This window comes from Camelus dromedarius, chromosome 11 (assembly GCF_036321535.1).
Source record: "Camelus dromedarius isolate mCamDro1 chromosome 11, mCamDro1.pat, whole genome shotgun sequence".
Taxonomy (NCBI): Eukaryota; Metazoa; Chordata; class Mammalia; order Artiodactyla; family Camelidae; genus Camelus; species Camelus dromedarius.
In genome coordinates this window covers 14,275,270-14,293,994 of record NC_087446.1, presented here as the reverse complement: position 1 = coordinate 14,293,994, position 18,725 = coordinate 14,275,270, and the positions used below count along the sequence as shown (strand labels likewise).

Sequence of the window (18,725 nt, the reverse complement as noted above, 5' to 3'; positions counted from 1 at the left end):
TGATCTAGAGATGCATCTCCTGGTGTAAGAAGAACTGTAAAAGAGGGGCTCAGCAGGAAACCTTCCAATAGCCCGCAAGAGCACCCCGCAAGCTAATACCAAGTTTAACCTTCTATAACAGACTCATCCCGTAACATCTTTGCCGTCTCCCGAGCCCAGACAACCAAAACTATCATCACACACTTCTCTTCTCCCTGCCTCTATCTCCCCCCATTTCTAAGCCAGTGTCTTAGTCTGTTCTGTTATCTCAAAAATACCATAGACCGGGCAACTTATAAATGACAGGAATTTATTTCTTACCATTCTGGAGGCTCGAAGTCCAAGATCAGGGTGCCACCAAGGCCACATTCTGTGAGGGCACTCTTCTGGGCTGCAGATGGCCATTTCCTTCTGTATCCTCATGTGGTGGAGAGGACAAGAGAGCTCTCTGGGGTTTCTTTCATAAGGGCACTAATCTCACTCACGAGGGCTCCACCTCATGACCTAATCAGCTCCCAAAAGCTCCATCACACGGCGGGTTAGCATTTCAACATATGAATTTTGGGGGCATACAAACATTCACTCAGTAACAACCAGCAGCAGCAAAACTTTAGTTTATCAATAGAGTCTCAGTTCAGCATTTAGAACAGACAAACCTGGGTTAAAAAACAAAAGCAAAAAACAAACAAAAAAAATCAAGTCTGACTTAGTCTCCCCACCCTCAGCGTGGACCTGCTCAGGCTGGAAGCCTGCTGTGGGAAAGGGGAACACGGTTCCCTGCTCTCTCACAAGTCACCTTTCCTTCCACCTGTTTCTAGGAGTAAGAAGAAATGTTCAGGGCTTGCTGGAGTTTTTATATAAGGTTATGGGAAATTTAAAGGGCCAAAAGTAGACAGAAATAAAGCCACTTTAAAAAAATCACGGTCCACATATCATATCTGTTCAACACGCTGGTTAAACATGTTGGTCTTTCCCGTTCTTATCAGACCAGGAGGGCACAGTTCTTGTCCCATTCGTCTTTGATTCACCAGCCTCCGCACACAGTGCCTACAGCACAGAGACACCAAACGAACGCTGGGTGACCAGATGTTTGTTGTGTTACAGCCCACTTTACTTTTTAAAGTTGTTGCTAATAAGGTTGTTTATGAAGAGAAGGAATATCATGTAAAATAATAATGGGGAAGGGTAGTGGGGAAGCGGGGTTATTCCCAGAGTTTATTTTGTTTACTTTAAGCATCTTTTGATTTGTAGAAGAAATGTGTTTGATTGTAGCCTTTTTAGAAAAGTATTGAACATTTTTGTGTAGGTGCTTTTAATAGCTTTATTGAGATATAATTTATATACCATAAACTTAAAGTTATTTCAACAAAAGTAAAAATCATCTGTAATCTTAACAGATATAACACATTAATATTTTGGTATACATCTTTCTAATTTCTTTCCTAAACAGATTTTTCTTAAATGTTAAGTTGAAGAAGCAAAATGATAGTACAAAATTATAACAAAAGTTCACTAATTAAGAATGTATGCTAAAATACACTCAGAACAAATATCACGTAGAAAATATCTCAAATTTCTAACAGTAGTTATTTTGGGGAAGGTGGGAGAAAGCTAGGTTTGTTCCAGGGGTAATGGAGGCAAAAAAATATTTTATGTTCTAATTTTTTAAAAAGAAGGATAGATTCAGTGTATTACTTAAGTAATTAAACATTAATAAAAAAGAAAAAAAATCCACCCATTAAAAAAAGAGCTGCCCCATGTGTAAAATAAGTTTTGAAGGGAGTGGTTATGAGACATGAGAGAGAATTAACATGTCTCATCTCGGCAGGGAAATAATTTCAGAAGCCTTGCCCTGCCAGCCTGGCCTCACTCTTACTCCTTTTACAATCATTTCCTGACTCATTAGTTCCAAAATGAGTGGAACTCATTAATACTGCATCACATGATTGAGAAATGTTGGAGTCATGACAGTCCTCTGAAATTCAGGTAGCCAAACTGGTTTTTGAATTTTTTATTTTCTTCCAGAAATATGTTTTTGATGATCAACTTTCAGTTAGTTAAGTCAAACTTAATTAACAAAACTATACTGAACACTTTATATATATATATATATACACACATATATATACACACATATATATATGTATATGTTTTTTAAACTTTTTTTATTTTTAGAATTTTTTGGGGGGAGGTAATTAGGTTTGTTTATACATTTATTTTTATCGGAGACACTGGGGATTGAACCCAGGACCTCATGCATGCTAAGCACACACTCTACCACTTGAGCTATACCCTCCCCAACACACTGGAACACCTACATATTTTAAAAATGTTCAGGACCATTTGGAGTTACAGCAACAGTACTCCATCTGGAGATTAAATAATTAAGCTGCATCCTTGTGCTTTCATGCTTCAAGCAGGTACATGTCACCTGGGATTGGACGGCTAAGTACAGTGTTCTCTCGCTGTGACGGCACCAGGCACACCAGGTGATGGGGCTCCAGCACACCCACCGTGCCCACGGGCAGCAGCTGTTCACACTGCAGGCATGTGGCAAAGTCTACAATGTGCTGCCTCACATGATTTCCCCTGTACTAGGCCTGCACCTAATTGGGATAAAGCTGCCATTTCTAAGCCAGCATCCTACATATAAAGCAGCTGGAAATAAGAAAGAGATGTATGCCCGTGGGCTGAGGCAGAGACAACTCAAGCCAAGAATGGAGTGACCTGTTGTATCAGTTCACTGTTCTGGGGGCTCCATCTGATAAGTCTTCAAATACCCCCCCTTGACAGCTTCAGGCCTCCTTCGGGAGCTCCCTAAGCCGCATGCGCCTTGCTCTCTTCTACCGTGTAACACGTAGTAAGAAATAGTCTGTATGCCTTTAGGCTGCCTAGGCAGGCAGCAGTATGTCATTTTATTATGTGGTTACACGGAGCTCTTTTCCACCAAAAGTGTTTTTTACATAAACTGCTCACGCAGTAAAGAGGAAGAATAGGCTGAATAAGTTAAACATCCAAATTATAAAGGATGTGACAGTAAAATATATGTAAGATTAAAAAAAAAAGAGGGTTTTTTTTAGCACACCCCAAAAAAGCTCTGAAAACAGAAAGTTTCTCCCTAAATTTGGTGACAAAACGTGATCTGAGACTCTTCACAGTCTTTAGTTATCACACTTACTGGTGCTATCCGTATATTCACCACAGAAATATTAGTGTGTTTGATAATGGGTGCCACCTTAGACTGTTCTGGGAATTCTAAGAAAAATATTTCACAGGTACCCTATCAGTTTCCTGAAATCTGCAAAATTTTGATTCCGAAACACAACCTAGTTCTAGGTTTTCAAATAAAGGACTGTAAAGCAGTTACGTCCCCAAACTGTTAATGGTGTGATGAGTCTGTCAAACCCCCAAATGGTTCCAATAAGCATTTGTGTCCCATAGTATATCATGAGGCTGAACTGCCAGGAAAGGAGAGGAAAGGCACGTTAGAACAGCCGTAGAGTAAAGAGGCTGCACACAAAACTGATGCAGGAATGATGTGGTAAGTGATACAGCTAAGACACTGAACTGCCAGAAGCTACCCCTGCATAAAGACAGCATACAGCGCCGCTGCACAAAAATAGAAGTCTCACTCTTCTGAGACTTCCTTCAGGTACAGGATACTCTTTTTTCCCTTTGTCTTTTTTTATTGAACTATAATTGACCTACAACATTACCTTCATAATGATCTGACATCTGTGCAAGAAGATTCCGAGTTCGTAGTTCTCAACCTGTTTAAACATTAGCCTCTCCCAGGGAGCTGTCTAAAACTAACCCAAGCATGGACCTCACTTTCAGACATTCTGATTTACTTGGTTTAGAGAGGGGCCTTGGCAACGGTGTTTTTAAACACTCCCTACATGATTCTAAGGGACAGTCAGAGCTTTAAAAAGTCCCAATATCCAGGCTGTACCTCAAACCAGGTAAATCAGAATCTTCGGGTGAATCCCAGACTCTAGCATTTTTTAAAAAAGATGCTCCGGGGATTCCAATGTACATGCAATGTTGAAAACCAATGGTTGAGCTGCCTGGCTTAAGGCTTAAACCATGTCAATGTTTGGTTTTTTAAAAAAAATTCTTTCTGAACCAAGTCAGTTCTAGATAATCACTGTAGTAGGGTCACTAATAAAGAATTCTAAACTTTATCTACTCTGAGAGTGGTTTATTCATGGAATTTCTCAATTTTTCTATGAATGCAAAAGGGGCAGGAGAAGAAAGGTATGGAAATGACATGAGAAGTATTTCAAAATCCTTTCAGCACAATAACCCATACCATCTCAGACCCCACTAGCACATGGTGAATGATGGTGAAGAGCAAAACTGAAAAGTGGAATTTACTTTGGTTAAGGCTATAATGTTAAGGGAAGTGCAACTTAGAAGGTACGTAACAGGAATTCACAGCATCTTCCAGTGAATTCTAGGACAGCAAGTAAAATAATTACAACCATTTTCCAGTGACTCTTGCACTGTTTAAGATGCCACTGTAAACCAGATTCCTATAAAGTTTCAAAGAAAGCTAGAAAATACATTAAAAAATATTAAATTTGAGAGAATTTCTTACCAACTGAAATATATAGTAAGGTGCACATTTTTTAGACAGAAGATACGTGTCTTTGCTTTTACTTAAAAATAATTTTTTTCATGCATTCTACTGTTCACATGAAAAAGACACTTACTTTTTTTTTTTCCCCATTATTAACCCTGAGGAAGGAAGAACAAATGTGGAGTAAATCTCACAGCTTAGCAGAAATCAAACTCCACACTTTCCACAAAAATAAACGGAAAATAATGGGAGAATTCTATGACAGTACACTTATTCAGGCTTCCACACACATCTTTTTATAATACTTAAAACAGATACAACATTTGGATCAATGGCACAGTGGCATTTCTCCACCACAATCAAGAACCATTTAAAAACATTATTACTTTTAGTCCCCATACTGATTTAAACAAATAAAACAAAATGTATATCTACTATGTAGGAACTTTAAGTTCAGTATATAGGGACATTATAGCTTCATTGCACAAGAAGGTCCACTCAGCAGAAGAAAAATATGGATAAATTCTATGACTCTTGTTTTTCAGCAGAAAGATGTCAGCTGTTAGAAGGAAGTTAATGAGAGAAAAAATGTGGAATTCCATCATAATGGAATAAGGAAGGAGCTGGCACTTCTGCTTTGTCATTACAATTATTGTTCTTGGGATGAAACCTGGAATTGCAAATTTTGCTGAACTGACCCCAGTTGTAACCTTTGTAAAATGAAATAAAGTTCACTGCCTGGGCCAAAAACCCCAAGTAGCTGTTGGGAGCAAGAGGGCAATAAGGACAGAAGAAAACAGATTCACTGCATTGTTATCAAGAATGGGTTTCCCTGCTATGCATTTCACCTCATTTGCTGGGCTGTTGACCACCATGCCAGTGCTTTCATCCAAACCTGCAAGGAAAGAGAAACAAGTGAGGTGGAAAATCCAAATGACTTGATTAAAAACCAAAACCAAAACCAAAACCAACCCAAAACCAACAAAGTAGCACTCTCCTCCAAAGGAGATAATCTTTGAAAGATTCTCAGCCACTCATAAAATGATTTTAGCAGATAGCCTACACAGTGAGCGACATGGAACCCTTGATTACAAAAGGCCTCTTTGAATGAGTGAGTTTTAGTACATCTCAATATTGTTCTCTCAGTAATGCTGGACTTCTTTCAGAAGGAGAAGGGAAAATGTGAAAAGCAGAGATGGCGTGAAACTGGCAGACCAGGCTTGCCCTCCCAGTGGTTCCCCTCTGAGACCACCCAGCGAGGCCCCAGAGAGGATCATGTCTGTAGCTTCTGCAGTGTATCCCGAGGACCCAGCGAGGTGTTCACAAAAGGAGGCACACAAAGATTAATCTGCCCTCTCACCCTAGCCCACATTTTTTTCCAACCCACTCAATATGATCAGAAACTTCCCCAGTCAGAACACAGTTTAGAATAAAACCTAGGCTCTTTAAAAAAACATGTAGTGGCTGTGCGTGCGTGCGTGTGTGTGGGGTTACTGACCCTTTAGTACAAATTAAAATCAGACTGCTTCCTCTTCAGCATCTGGAAGAGACTAATGAAGCTGAGAGAACAAACGTTCTGACAGCGAGAAGGGGAGCAGAAGGACGAGTGGATTATCTTGGGGCATGATGAGAACTGGGAGGACTGTATTCAGGGGACCTTCCCCCAGACTTCTAGCCTCTTCACTGTACGAATCGAAGGAGAAAGAAAGTTTGTTAGAGGGTGGAGCAAATACACACCTGACAAGAATATGTCAGTATACTGACATGACAGGAGAGCCTCAGAAGCAAAGCATAGAAAATTCTGGAGAAAACTGACCCTCCCATATATCTTGAGTAGGACTAAAAACTCAGTGGGGAGGACAGTAAATACAATGTCACAGTACAAAAATGCATCATATGTGTATAGTCATATTAGTAGAATAATTATTTCTCGAAAGGACTTGGAAAACAAATGGAAGAAGGGGCATTATGACGATCTGGTTCCAAATGCTCTGCTTTTCTGGGACTAGGTAAAGTCCCATAAGGAAGAGCACCTGTCTCCTGCATGATCATGTCCTTCCTACGTAGCTTATACTCATTGCTCTGCAGAACTAAGTCTCTTTCAATTCATTTAACACAAAAGAGTAAGAAATTCAAAATTTTAGAAGAGACTGCCCTCTCATTCTTGGTCTCTCAGCAACCTGTGTCTTTGGGATTGTTTTTATTACCACATCTTTTTTTTTCCTTTTCCATATTTCTTTCCTGTTTTTAAAAAGACATTTATTCAATGTCATGATCGGACTACTATGTTTAGTGATCAACAGCATGGGTTAAAAAAAAACACCTACATTGAAAACCTTTGTTGGAATGCTTTACACTTTTCACAGAAAGGAAACTAAAATAACTTGTTATACAATTATTCAAAAATGCAGTCCTCGAGTTTTTTGCCGATACGTGAGTATTGTCTAAAACACGTCATCTTTGTAGCAGCTGGGCCCTGCCACCAATGTGTGTGGCCGAGTTCCCATTTCTTTAATACACCAAAAATCTGCAATAATAAGGTAATATCCTCACCAGTAAACTGCATGGTAGCTCCTAAATAGGAATCCACAATTGATCCTAGTAATCCAGCCAGACCCCCAAATGCAATAATTGGCCACTGGGGAGCAGAAATGTCCAAGTCGTTAACAAAAACCAGCTGTGTGAGGAAGTACGCGATACCCACACAGGTCCCACCAAGGAGACTGGAGGCAAGGCCCACCATCGTAACCCCTCCGTTGGTCCCTAGAGAACATGGATAAAATCATCTGGTTAATAATCAGCAAACACAGACAGTCAAAAAGAGCAAAAATTTTGGTACCTATCCATTCAAGACTAAAGAAAGGGTTCTCTTCGCTGCAATCCAAACACCATCCTACTTAGAAAAGTCTTTTTTTCCTTAGTAATGCCTGACATTCTAAGCAGTGAAGTGAAATAGTTCAGTACGGCCAGACTGCCTGGTTTCAATCTTAGTTCTGCCACTTCCAAGCTGCGTGACTGTGATGAAGTTACGTAACTTCTCTATGTCTTAGCTTCCTTGTCTGTAAGATGTAAACAGTCAAAGAACCAACTGACATGATTATTAAGAGTGGTAAACAGTAACCCAGGCAGAGCAGTGAGAAGAGTGCTTTGCACACAGGAGGTACTCAAATGTTAGCTGTTACAACGATGATGGTGATGAAGAGGAAAAAAGAAGGAAAAGGAGAGGAGGGAGAAGGAAGAAAAGGAGAAGGAGGAAGAGGAGGATGAGGTTCAGGCAGAGGAAGGGAAAGGAGGCGACAATGATAAAAATGCAGTAGCAGTGGGTAATGGTAATGGGGAACTGAGATACACGCTGAAGCACTAGCCGCATAAGAGGCCCTCAAGAAACACGCTATTATTTTCTTCCTTTTCTTTTCCCACTGACAACCCCGTGGGTCAGTCTCTGCTTCTGTGTTTTTTAATCTAGGACTTGCTAACATTTCCTGCAAGCATTATTTATTATCACCAATTTAATAGCCTGTAGCAATTTTCCAATTAAGGAGACTATTTGAAATTCTTAAAAGGCTCTTAAATAAGAAACATGGTAAATCAAGAGGCTTTTTCTTCAATTTTGCTTTAAAAAAAAACTTAGAAGACTCACCAACTGGAACTTTCTCCCAGGTTGTTATCAGCCTCGGCGGGCTTTTACTCAGAACAGTGCCAATTTCTGAAGCCCACGTGTCTCCAGCAGAGCAGGCCAGCGCAGCCAAGAGAGACAAACACATCCAGGAAGCAGTGTACTGCTTGGAAAAGTCGATCGGGATTTCTCCAGGGCCATTTTCGATCATGTAGAGCAGGGCCAGCTCGGTGGGCACGGCTCCGTTACAGAACACCTGAATCCAATTCCTCTGCCCACCTAGGCACAAACAAGAGAAAGAAAAGGACAAGAAATGTTTTCCCTTCAGGAGGAAAAGCATGTGGTTATAGGAACTTATATTTTAAAGTTTAAGAAAAGAAAAATTACTAAATTAGTGGGATGATTCCTTCGTCCACATTCTATACTGTTTAAGAATAATTAATGATAGACTTTAGTACTTCTAAAATTCTGCTGTTACTTGTTATTGCAGTAAAATAATGATAAACTAAATCAGGCTACTACTTAAGGCAATTCTCATATAAAATTTATGTTTTAACAGTCTCAACATATTCTAATTAAAAGATGATGATGTGTTAAGATGAAATAAAGGTTACTATTTACAATAACATTAAACAGAATTCATTTTACCTTCCTTGTATTCTGAATCTAGACGCTTCTTTGTTTCTCCCTTCCATTTAGTGAGTTTCGAGGAAGAAAGAAAAAACATCAGCAAAGAGGTAAAAAAGCTGAAATTTGCAATGGTCAGGATAAATCCAACCACAAGCCCTGAAAGAAGCACATATATACACAAAATTATCCTCAGTCCATATGCTGTGAAAAAATGAGAAAAATTTTCACTTATTTTCATATTATAACTAGAAATGTTCATTTCCAATACATTTACATTTTTACCAACTAAGATGTCACTGAACAGTAAACCGAACATCCATTTGATTAAAATGAGATGTATTGTTTTTTACATTTTGACCTCCTTTCAAACTACACTACATGAATGTAAGATACTATTTTAGACATGCTTTTTATAATCCAACTGTAGAACATAAAGACTAGTAGTGATTTTATTATTAAATAATACATATTATATGTGTTATATATATTTGAATAGACAGCTAGTCTGAAGACTTTCCAAATTAACAGCAGTTCCTTCAGAGACGGTAAGATTATTGAGTCTTTCAATTTTCTAGTTTTTACATTTTTCCCCCACAGCCTGGGTGTTTTTCTTTTTTTTTCCCCTTTACAAAGAAAATTCAATATAGACAAGTCTTTTTTGTTTTTCAAAGAACTTTCACACGCTCGCTTGTTGAGCCTCACCAACTATGTGAGAAGATACAGACAGTGTTTCTTAGCTAAGTTCTCCTATGCAGACCTGGGAAAATAGTCCTGGGTCTTACAGGGAGCTAAAAATGAAGTATGTTCTGTAAATGTGATTTTAGATTTTTAGACTTTTCTCTTTGTTTCATTTGTTCAGGCAAACAAAGGGGAAAGGGAACATCCTTCATTTTCCCATGAGTGACCAATTTCAAGGAAGGCTTATAATACCTACAGTTCAATCAGGAAAACAAATAAGAAAGAAGCTTATACTTCATGACACAGAAAAGAAGGAAAAAAAAGGAAGGAAAGATGCATTCTTGATATCACAGCAATATGGTAAGAGGCCACTGAAAGCAACTGCTAAAAAGTCATATAGAACTTATAGAACTTGCTGTGAGGTGTTCAAGCAAGTTATAAAGCTTCTCTCTAGGTTATTCTATAAGGAAAGTGCAAACTTATGTTGGAATTGGCTTTTTAAATCACCCAGATTACACTTGAAGGCCTTGTGTTACAAAATTTGAAATTGTTCTTCTGAGTAAAACCTGGTGGTCGAAGTAATAAGGACTGAGAAGATTCAAGTTTACATTTCAAGGCTGATCCCTGGCACAGAGGACCAACAATCCTTGCAACAATCAAAACCGAAACGAAAGAAAAAGAGCAAACCCTGGGGACAGAGGAGATTCTGAGTACCAGAGTTACTATATATTAGATTTACATGTCCAGTTTTCAACAAAAATATCACAAAGCACGCAAAGAAATAGGAAAGTATGGCCCATTCAAACGAAAAAAAAAAAAAAAATCAACAGTGACTGTCATGGCCAGATGGTGGACTTTAAAAACAACCATCTTAAAGATGCTCAAAGAACTACAGGAAGATGTGGAGAAAGTCAAGAAAACAATGTATGAACAATATGGAAATATCAACAAAGAGATATAGTGGGGAGGGCATAGCTCAGTGGTAGAGTGCATGCGCGAGGCCCTGTGTACCTCCATTAAAATAAATTTTATGTAGATTGTTTTAGATCCCCTCCCCCATCTCATATTTACTGATTTCTTCAATATATAGAACACTAACATGCTTTCAAAGGTCATACTTATACAAAAGGGTATACTTAGACAAGTGTCAGTTCCTCCCAGGTGCCTTCTGCCCCCTCTTCTGTATTTTGTTCTCCTTCCATTCTTTGTAGGTAACCACTCCTCTCCAGTTTATCATTCCTTGTGTGTTTCCTTTTATAACGCTAAGCAGATATATGGATATTTTCTTATTTTTACTTTTTCCTTACACAGAAGGAACATTCTCTATATGTGATTTTGAACTTTCAAGCACACTTCTGATAATGTTAAAGCAGTCCTTCTTTTAGGAAGAGAATGTGCTAATCTGCTTCAAGGACTCAGATCAGTGGCAGCCAAGAAATACACACTCCGCTTTGTAAAGTGGTCTCTCATGAGTTTGGCTGCTTGCTTCCAGTCTAAACTTCCAGTTTTGAGGTATGACAAAAATCCAACTTCTGACCGTGCAGGGTTGGAGGCCAATTTCTCAGAATGTGATAACCATACCAAGGCACTGTTATCTCATGTGTCTCCATCTGGGGCCGTCTGCTTATATTTCTAACTACAGCCTCTTCCATTCCTACCTCTACGGTTCACAGGTTCTGCTCTCCATAACTCTTAAGATAAATATATTCAGTTTCGCTATACGAAGATTTTTACTAAATAACACAATATGTAAAATTCTACTAAGTAACAGGATACTAAATAATTATTAAATAAGTTAATACTTATTTAATAAATAAGTATTAAATAATATTTTACTAAATAATAGAACAGGGAATCAGTTTCTTATTTAATGTACTAACTCTTCCTATTGGTTAGATCCATCCAGGGACACTCAATTATTAGCATTTTAGTTAAGTTTAGTACATTTTAATTGAAAATGTAAGAAATAGGGTAATGCTGTATGAAGTACTAATAAAGGGCTTCAGCTTTGGAGCTGAACAGTCTGGAGTTAAAACCTAGACTCCTGCACTGACTTCTGCCTGACTAGATGTTACCTAACCTTATGCCTCAATTTCTTATTGCTGAATTAACAATAAAATATTTCCTACCTCATTGGCTTGCTTTGAAAAGTTAAATGAGGTCATTTTTATGCTTATTATATAACCCAGCATGTAGGAGGCCCTTAGTAATATCATTGGTAATAATAGCAGTTGCAGCGGTAAAACCTCAATGACAACATCATTATTGTCGCAATTATGTATTATTATTGTAACAATAGTAATTATTGTTTTCCAATCTTTTAAGTTTTTTTCAATTATTTTTGAATATGTTACAAAAGCAGTAGAAGAGTATTGGAGTGGAAAGCCAAAACATATGGAAGTATATGAAGTCAAAGTCAAAGTGTCTCTCCCCATCACCACCACCACTCCCATCCCTTCTCCATGTGACAGTCACTGTAAACAATTTGTTCTAGTGTTTAGACAAACCCAAAGTAAGATGTCCCTAAAACAACCTACAATGAAATGCTACAAAAAGGCATCTGCATTCTTTTTACTTCAACCAACTCAAAACACTACAAGAAGTGATCAACGGTTAAGCTTATGACAGTTTCAGAATGAGGAAATAAGTTGAAAGCAATGTGCTTTGAAGGAATGATTCCTTTCACATGGTCTAAATGTATCTTAGAAATTTTGGCAACTCCTAGTTATGTCTGAACTTTCAGATTAGTAATTGCTGTCTCCAGTTGGTATCTATCCCACCTCCTCCACCCACTTTCTGAATCTCCAATGGCCAGGGATAAAGAGTTAGTATGCATAACAATAAGGTGCTCCCCTCAAAATGTGAAGACTCCAGGATTACGGCTGCCTTTCGAGTTTAAAACAGGTAAATTCTCTAACCAGTAGATGCCACCTGGGAAAGTAAAACAATGCTGTGTACTAATGTCTCTGATAGTGGGAGTAGAGATACCCCAAATTCCAACCAAGGTGACCTGGGAATAATCTCTGGGAGGCAAAAAAGGGAAAAGTAGGACTGGAATTTTATAATTTGACAAACTGAAATCTAATAAATTATACCATAAGTAAGACCGTGGGAATCAAAAGAAGTCTGGTTAGCCCAAAACATAGACTATGAAGGCCAAGGAAACCAGAGGTTGGCAGATTTGAACACTACATAAGGGGTGGGACTCTCTGACTTGTGGATCCGCATTACTGACTGTTTCCTCAGACTTTCTCAAAACAATCTTCTAATTATAATCTGCCTTCTCAAGTGGCCCAATTGCAAGAACAGGGCAAGTCTGAACAGTGATGTCTGCATTCTTATTGGCTCGTAGTTCTATATTCTGGCTCATTTATTAGTTCCTTGGGACAAAGGGCTACCTAAACCAGTTTTCTTGCCTCTGACCAACTCTGGGTACATGATAGAATGAGGTTTCTATTTCAGAAATAATGAACACCAGACCTGAATTATGATAACCCAAAAGAGGTAAGGCCATCCTTGTGAGACCACAAGAAGGACAACCACTGGCTTCTTCTGACAACACCCCATTGGCTGTGCACTTCCATTATACTCACAGCATCTCCTTCTGAGGATGAAATGCCTTAAACCCGCCGTATTTATCATCTGTCTCCCCTGACTAGAAATATAAGCTCTCTGACAGTGGGATTTTTATCTGTTTTGTTCACTGCTAAATTCTGAATGCCCAGAACAGTGCCCGGCGTACAAAAACCCTCACCTAATATTTACTGAGTGAATGAAAAAAAAAAAGGGAAACCACTAAGGCTAAGAGTCTTGGCAAATGAAATTAAATTTAAACTTGTCAAGTCAAGAGACTGATGGCAAACTGTCCACACAGACATGTTCAAAGGAACACAATGAATAACTATACCAGGTAACACCTTCCTTTGAGCAAATCACTTTCACAGTGCTTTGCAGTTTTCAAGCATCTTCTTACATAACCCTTCCTGTGATCCTCTCCTTACTGTAGAAATACTCTTTCTTTCAAGGAGATCAGAGCCCTCCACTTCAGTATCCACCCTAAACACTGCCTCAACCCCTTCCCTCTTCTTTCAACACCGAGGTATGTGTTCCTGTGTCATGGAGGACGCTAAATACCCAGATCCTAAGGAAGTTCTGAAACTTCTCAATCTCAAGCACACTAAAGACATGATATGGCAAATCTTAGTAAAATTTCTTTGGCTGTGAATAGTAGTTGTGGAAGGAAAACAATAATAACTAACATTTATAACACTGTACTTCAAACTTTGTACTTAAGTTTTATGTATTTTATTATCTATCTGAACTAAAGAATAAAAGTTCCATAAAATCTGAAACCTTGTCCTTGCTCACAGCTGTAGCCTCAGTTTCTAGAAGAGTGGTACACAGTAAGTGCTCAAAAAATATTTGCTAAAAGAACAAATGGCCTGAACCCAACTCAATTCTGAAAAATAAATCCAGAACACTCAGTTGGGACTACTCTGCTTGAGGCTACTAATAGCAGTTTCCCAATGGCTTCACTATTCTATACCTAAGAGGAAGGCTCCAATGTCTCTGCTAGAAAAAAATTTAATCCAGCTAAGGAGCAGGGAAATCAAGGTCCTCAGAAGTCTATCCTATTAACCTACTTCACATCAATTATAAAGTTTAATTTGTACATCACACTAATGGGTACGTAAGTATATGACATTTTGACAGAACAGGAATGCTGACCAATGCATAATTTTATCACTGTCTAAAATACATAACATTATGATTTATAGTCTCATAGGTTCAGAATTTAGAAAATGTAAGTTTAAATTATATAAGCAAGCACTTATTATATGGTTAAACATTCAAAAGAAAAACATACCTCCTAAAGCCCCACTGTGATCTAGACTTTTCTTTTTAAAGCCATTAGAGACGATCAAGACAGGAACAACAACAGAAAACAGCCAACGCCAAGGAGAAATAGGCTGCAAATTACCTGAAAAATTATGAAGGTAAAGCATAAATCATGTGAAGCCTGAACAGGTTATTCTTGACTACAGTCTCTTATAACTGTGTTCTGGAATAAAATACTGTGTTAAATAGAGAAACTGAGATGAAGCCACCAAAGTAAAATATTTATGTTGAGACTTGTAAATTTTCAAAGAGACAATCCTGCTGGGGAATGACTAAGGAAGTCCTGTCTAAGTTTTGAGAACCATTTATAACTATTTATAGTAATACATATTTGATACATATTTGAATATTTGAAACGAACCTCTGGTTCCTTATTTTTCTGGAAAGGAGGCATGTATTAAATCTCCTTTCTTAACAGGATTCAATTATTCCTCTCTCTGCTTTTCAGAGACTTTTTTTAAAAAGGTAACATTCTCACAGGTACACACACTTCAGGATTCAAAGGTTAGCAACTGATTTTTCCAAAGGTTGCATCCAGCTTACAGATGTTCTGTTTGGCTAGCATAATTTTTTTCAGACAATGTGAGCCAATATTCAAAGATTAGGAAATTTCATATAAAAATCCAGACTCTTTGTTTTCTGTTTTAGAAACTGTAAGTTCATGACCACGTGGCAGAACTGACTGCAGGTGAAGAGAGGCTGCCTGCTTTGGACAGGTCATAGCTTTCCCATTTAAAGTCCCCACCATTTCTGACAGACCCTAAACTCCAAGGCTGAGTGATTATAGTAAATAAAAATGCAAACTATTGTTTGTGCTCATGTTTCTACCAAAAATTGGAAAATTCAAGACAAAGAGGGTCAAACGTTCAAAAAAAAAAAAATCTGGGAAAATCCTATTTCTGGAAGTGTAAACTATTTTCACGTGTTTAATATGAAAAGAAAATACCTGGATAGCTTCGCTTTTCTTCATCAGGTACCTAGACCCAGAGGGTCACTTAAATTTACACATCCTAGTTCAAGTCACAGTAAATACTGGCATCAGGGAGAATCTTCTCCCATACCTCTCCTCCGCAAGCCCTCATCCCCTGCTGAGAATCATCATTAATGAACAGCCTTGAAAGCTTCTGTACCTTGGAAAACACCCATTCGATTATTCACGTCTCTTTGCAAAAGGACTTAGGTCTACAATGACAATCACTTATGAAATCACCACTTATAAGAGTTCATTTTCTCACCCTACTTCTCACTTTTTCCTTTGAACTGAATAGCATTCTGTTTTTATAAAGGGGGCACCAAGGAAGTTTGTACAAAGGCATACTTAAGCTCTTAGGCAGCTTCAAAACCTTAAATATTTGAGTGCAGAACACCTCATATTTATACAGATTGGCTTCAGGCTTTAAAACAAGTCTGTTCTTTTGAAGTGACCAAACAGCAGACAACTCTTCTAAATCTCCAAATATAAACATTATATCATCTTGTGTTATTTTTTATGGGACACATGAAATGGATAAACTATGTTACTAAATTCTTATTAAAAGCATCACTGTAATTGTTTTATAAAATTTTGTATCATCTCACTTATTTTTCACCGAGATAAATGCAATAATTACATAAAACACTAAAACCATATTTTGGAACCCGCATAACTGGTGCTATGACAAGAAGCATTTATTAAAGGCATTAAAACCCTCAAGGCACTGTATATTTCTACGTTAGTAAATGCAGTTCAGGTCGTGGAAGTTAAGTATACACAATAGTTTACAGCCCTTCAGGGGATATGAGTTTTGGCCTTCACAATAGAACATTTTAAATCCCACTAGTTAGATTATAGAAAGACAACTTCGAACATTCATACTTACCATAATAGGTGCTTGCAGTCATAGACAGAATCCAGAAAGCTAAAGAAATGCAAATGATCAGGCTCAATATAACTATGTTAGTTATCATCTTTAAGTATGTTTTGTATATACTGTCGTCAAGATCTGTCATGAAAAATAAAGATAAGAACATCTAGGGGAGAAAGTAGCCTGCGTTTCTGAGAAGAATAAAGTCATTTAAATTGCCAGCAAAACATTCGTGCAGAGGCGAACATAATTTCCAACATCTTCCACTGGCCGACGAAGTACTATAAACCCAAACTACTTCCGGAAGCTGGGTTGGTGGAGCGTTGCTGCTGGAGCCTGGACGAGGCTAACGCCTCACTGGAAAAGCCAAGTGCAGTGCCTCAGAGCGCCGGCTGGCGGACTGCGGTCGCTTCACACGTGAACTCCGCCGCCGGGAAGGTGAAAGGGCAGCGGAGGCAGCCAATCAGCGGCCCAGGATGGCGAGCTCCGCCCCTCGCCCCCGCCCCCGCGCTGACGCCTGGGGTCGGTGGCGCACAGAGCCAGGGTGGCGGAGCCCGAACTCAGAGAGTCCCGGCAGCGAGCCCGGCGCGACAGAGGGGGGTCACGTCCCTACGGCTGCCCGCGCCGCCACAGGGGCCCGGGCCAGAGGGCCAGGGCCGAGGGCCCTGGAGCTCAGTCCACGATTAGCCGCGTGTCCGCCTCCGGTGGCTCGTTTCCTGCGCGCATGCGCCGCGGCCATCCGTGGACGTCGCCTCGCTTACGTGAGCGTTTAAAGGGCGGCTCCAAGGGCAGGCGGGCCCACAGGACCCTCGGGGGTCGGCTGTTGTTGGGGGTGTGTGGGTGTGTGATGCTGCTTAGACTCTAGATACCTGGAACGTCCTTGTGTTTGAGGACAGACCCAAACTCTAAAAAGTGAAACCACCACCATGGTAGTAATAGAATAGAGGAATGAGTGCCCGTGAATTAAGACCCAGTAAATCCATTTCAAGCATAATATTCGAATGCTTTTTCATCTATGAACAGTTCATGCCATATAATATTATGGACTTTTTAGGGGGAGGGGGATATATTGGGCTGCAAAAGGGGAATTTTGTGACTAAGAAAATCATTTAAAAATGACAACACCGTTTAGTACCTACGGTGTGCTGGACACTGCTGGCAGCTAGAGACGTGAGGATGGCTAGACATAGTTCCTACTTTTCAACTCTCAAATTATTATGTGGAACATTTTGGAAACCTCTTCCCGCATCCCTCATATTTAAAGTCTGGGCATTCAGTCAATTCGTTTAGAAAGCAGAATGTCTTATTACCATTACAAACCTGAAAAATCTTGTGGCTGATTTAATGTTTTGTTTGAAATTAACTTTTGTTTTCCTGGATTAACAGTAACTAATTGATAATTACATTATATCCTGAACTTTTTCGGTTAACTGCTAACGGTGTAAGAAGAGGAGGCAAATCAGTTTCAGACGTAGTCCTGAATGTGTTTTAACCTGCTAAATGTAATTACTTTTTAAAAACTCACACTATTAATATACACCAAGACTACTTAAAGCTCTTAACTTTGGTAAGACATCTGAGTGACTGAGAGCCAAATGTGTGAAATAGCACTAAATAGTAGTGGCTTTCTTTTACTAGACAACATGCGTATATAGTCTTTATGCAGAAATTAATTATGTGCCCACTTTATTTTGTATGGGCCTCTTCAGCACAGGTAATTAGATTCTCTCAGAAAGCTAGCTGGCCAGTATCAGTGATACTAGACAACTGGGTAAGAGTTATTATTAATAATAAAACCTAATACCTTTGTGGTTTGCATAGTGATGTTCCTTTTGTCTCTGCTTAGACAAAATTATGAACTGGCATTTTTTCCCCCTCATCAAGTCAGTACAGTCACAGGGTGACCTTGTCTCATTTTCATGTAATATGAGATTTTTATGTGCAATAGAAAAACACCAAAAAAGTCTAGCAGTGTCAAGCTAGTTTTTGAATGTCAGGGATGATTTTTCTCTCTCATGAATATCTAGCTAAAACTGCTAGATAACAGTGTTGGTGACTGACTCTTCAAATGAGTATTTCTCTTCCATTGTTTCCTAGTATTCACTTATTGCTGTTGTTCTTCATAAAGGAAGTTATTTTACCTTAAGGCTGAAACAATTTGGGGGAGTTAATGTAGTTAAAATATACCTGTTCTTTAAAAAAAATGATTTTATAATTTGATAATTTTTAGAGATTTTGACAATCTGAAAAAATTTCAACAAAGTCTTTCTATTTACTTTAAAAGCCATTTGCTAGCAGCAGAGAATTTCTGGTTAAGCATTTCCTGAGATGTATTTATCAAGATATTAGTAAGTATGTTACCATCCGCTACCACCTCCAAAATACCTCTGATCATTGAGAGATCATTAAGGTTGAGAAATTTTGTTTCTTTATAAGACTGTGAGAATGCACTTAAGGTGCACTAAACTTGACTTCTGTTTAAAATTTTCCAACAGAG

General features: G+C 38.7%; 1 protein-coding gene across 1 annotated transcript; it reads right to left on the bottom strand.

The window, feature by feature from the left end:
- Positions 1 to 1,975: 1,975 nt before the first annotated feature.
- TMEM19 (transmembrane protein 19) lies at positions 1,976 to 16,945 on the bottom strand. The gene is made up of 6 exons (XM_010988220.3): positions 16,244 to 16,945; positions 14,353 to 14,466; positions 8,826 to 8,963; positions 8,202 to 8,456; positions 7,115 to 7,324; positions 1,976 to 5,456 (listed from the first exon to the last, which is right to left on the bottom strand). The coding sequence occupies exons 1-6, from the start codon at positions 16,392 to 16,394 to the stop codon at positions 5,293 to 5,295; spliced, it is 1,032 nt and encodes a 343-aa protein (XP_010986522.1). The 5' UTR covers positions 16,395 to 16,945; the 3' UTR covers positions 1,976 to 5,292.
- Positions 16,946 to 18,725: the final 1,780 nt, after the last annotated feature.

Bases quoted from the DNA above. Each gene is read 5' to 3' on its own strand.
- TMEM19 (XM_010988220.3), bottom strand. From the start codon at position 16,394: ATGTTCTTATCTTTATTTTTCATGACAGATCTTGACGACAGTATATAC. The intron at 8,964-14,352 runs GTATGTTTTTCT...TGCTTCTTTCAG, and splicing joins TCACAGTGGGGCTTTAGGAG to GGCTTGTGGTTGGATTTATC. The intron at 5,457-7,114 runs GTGAGGATATTA...CTTTCCTTGCAG, and splicing joins AGCTACCATGCAGTTTACTG to GTTTGGATGAAAGCACTGGC.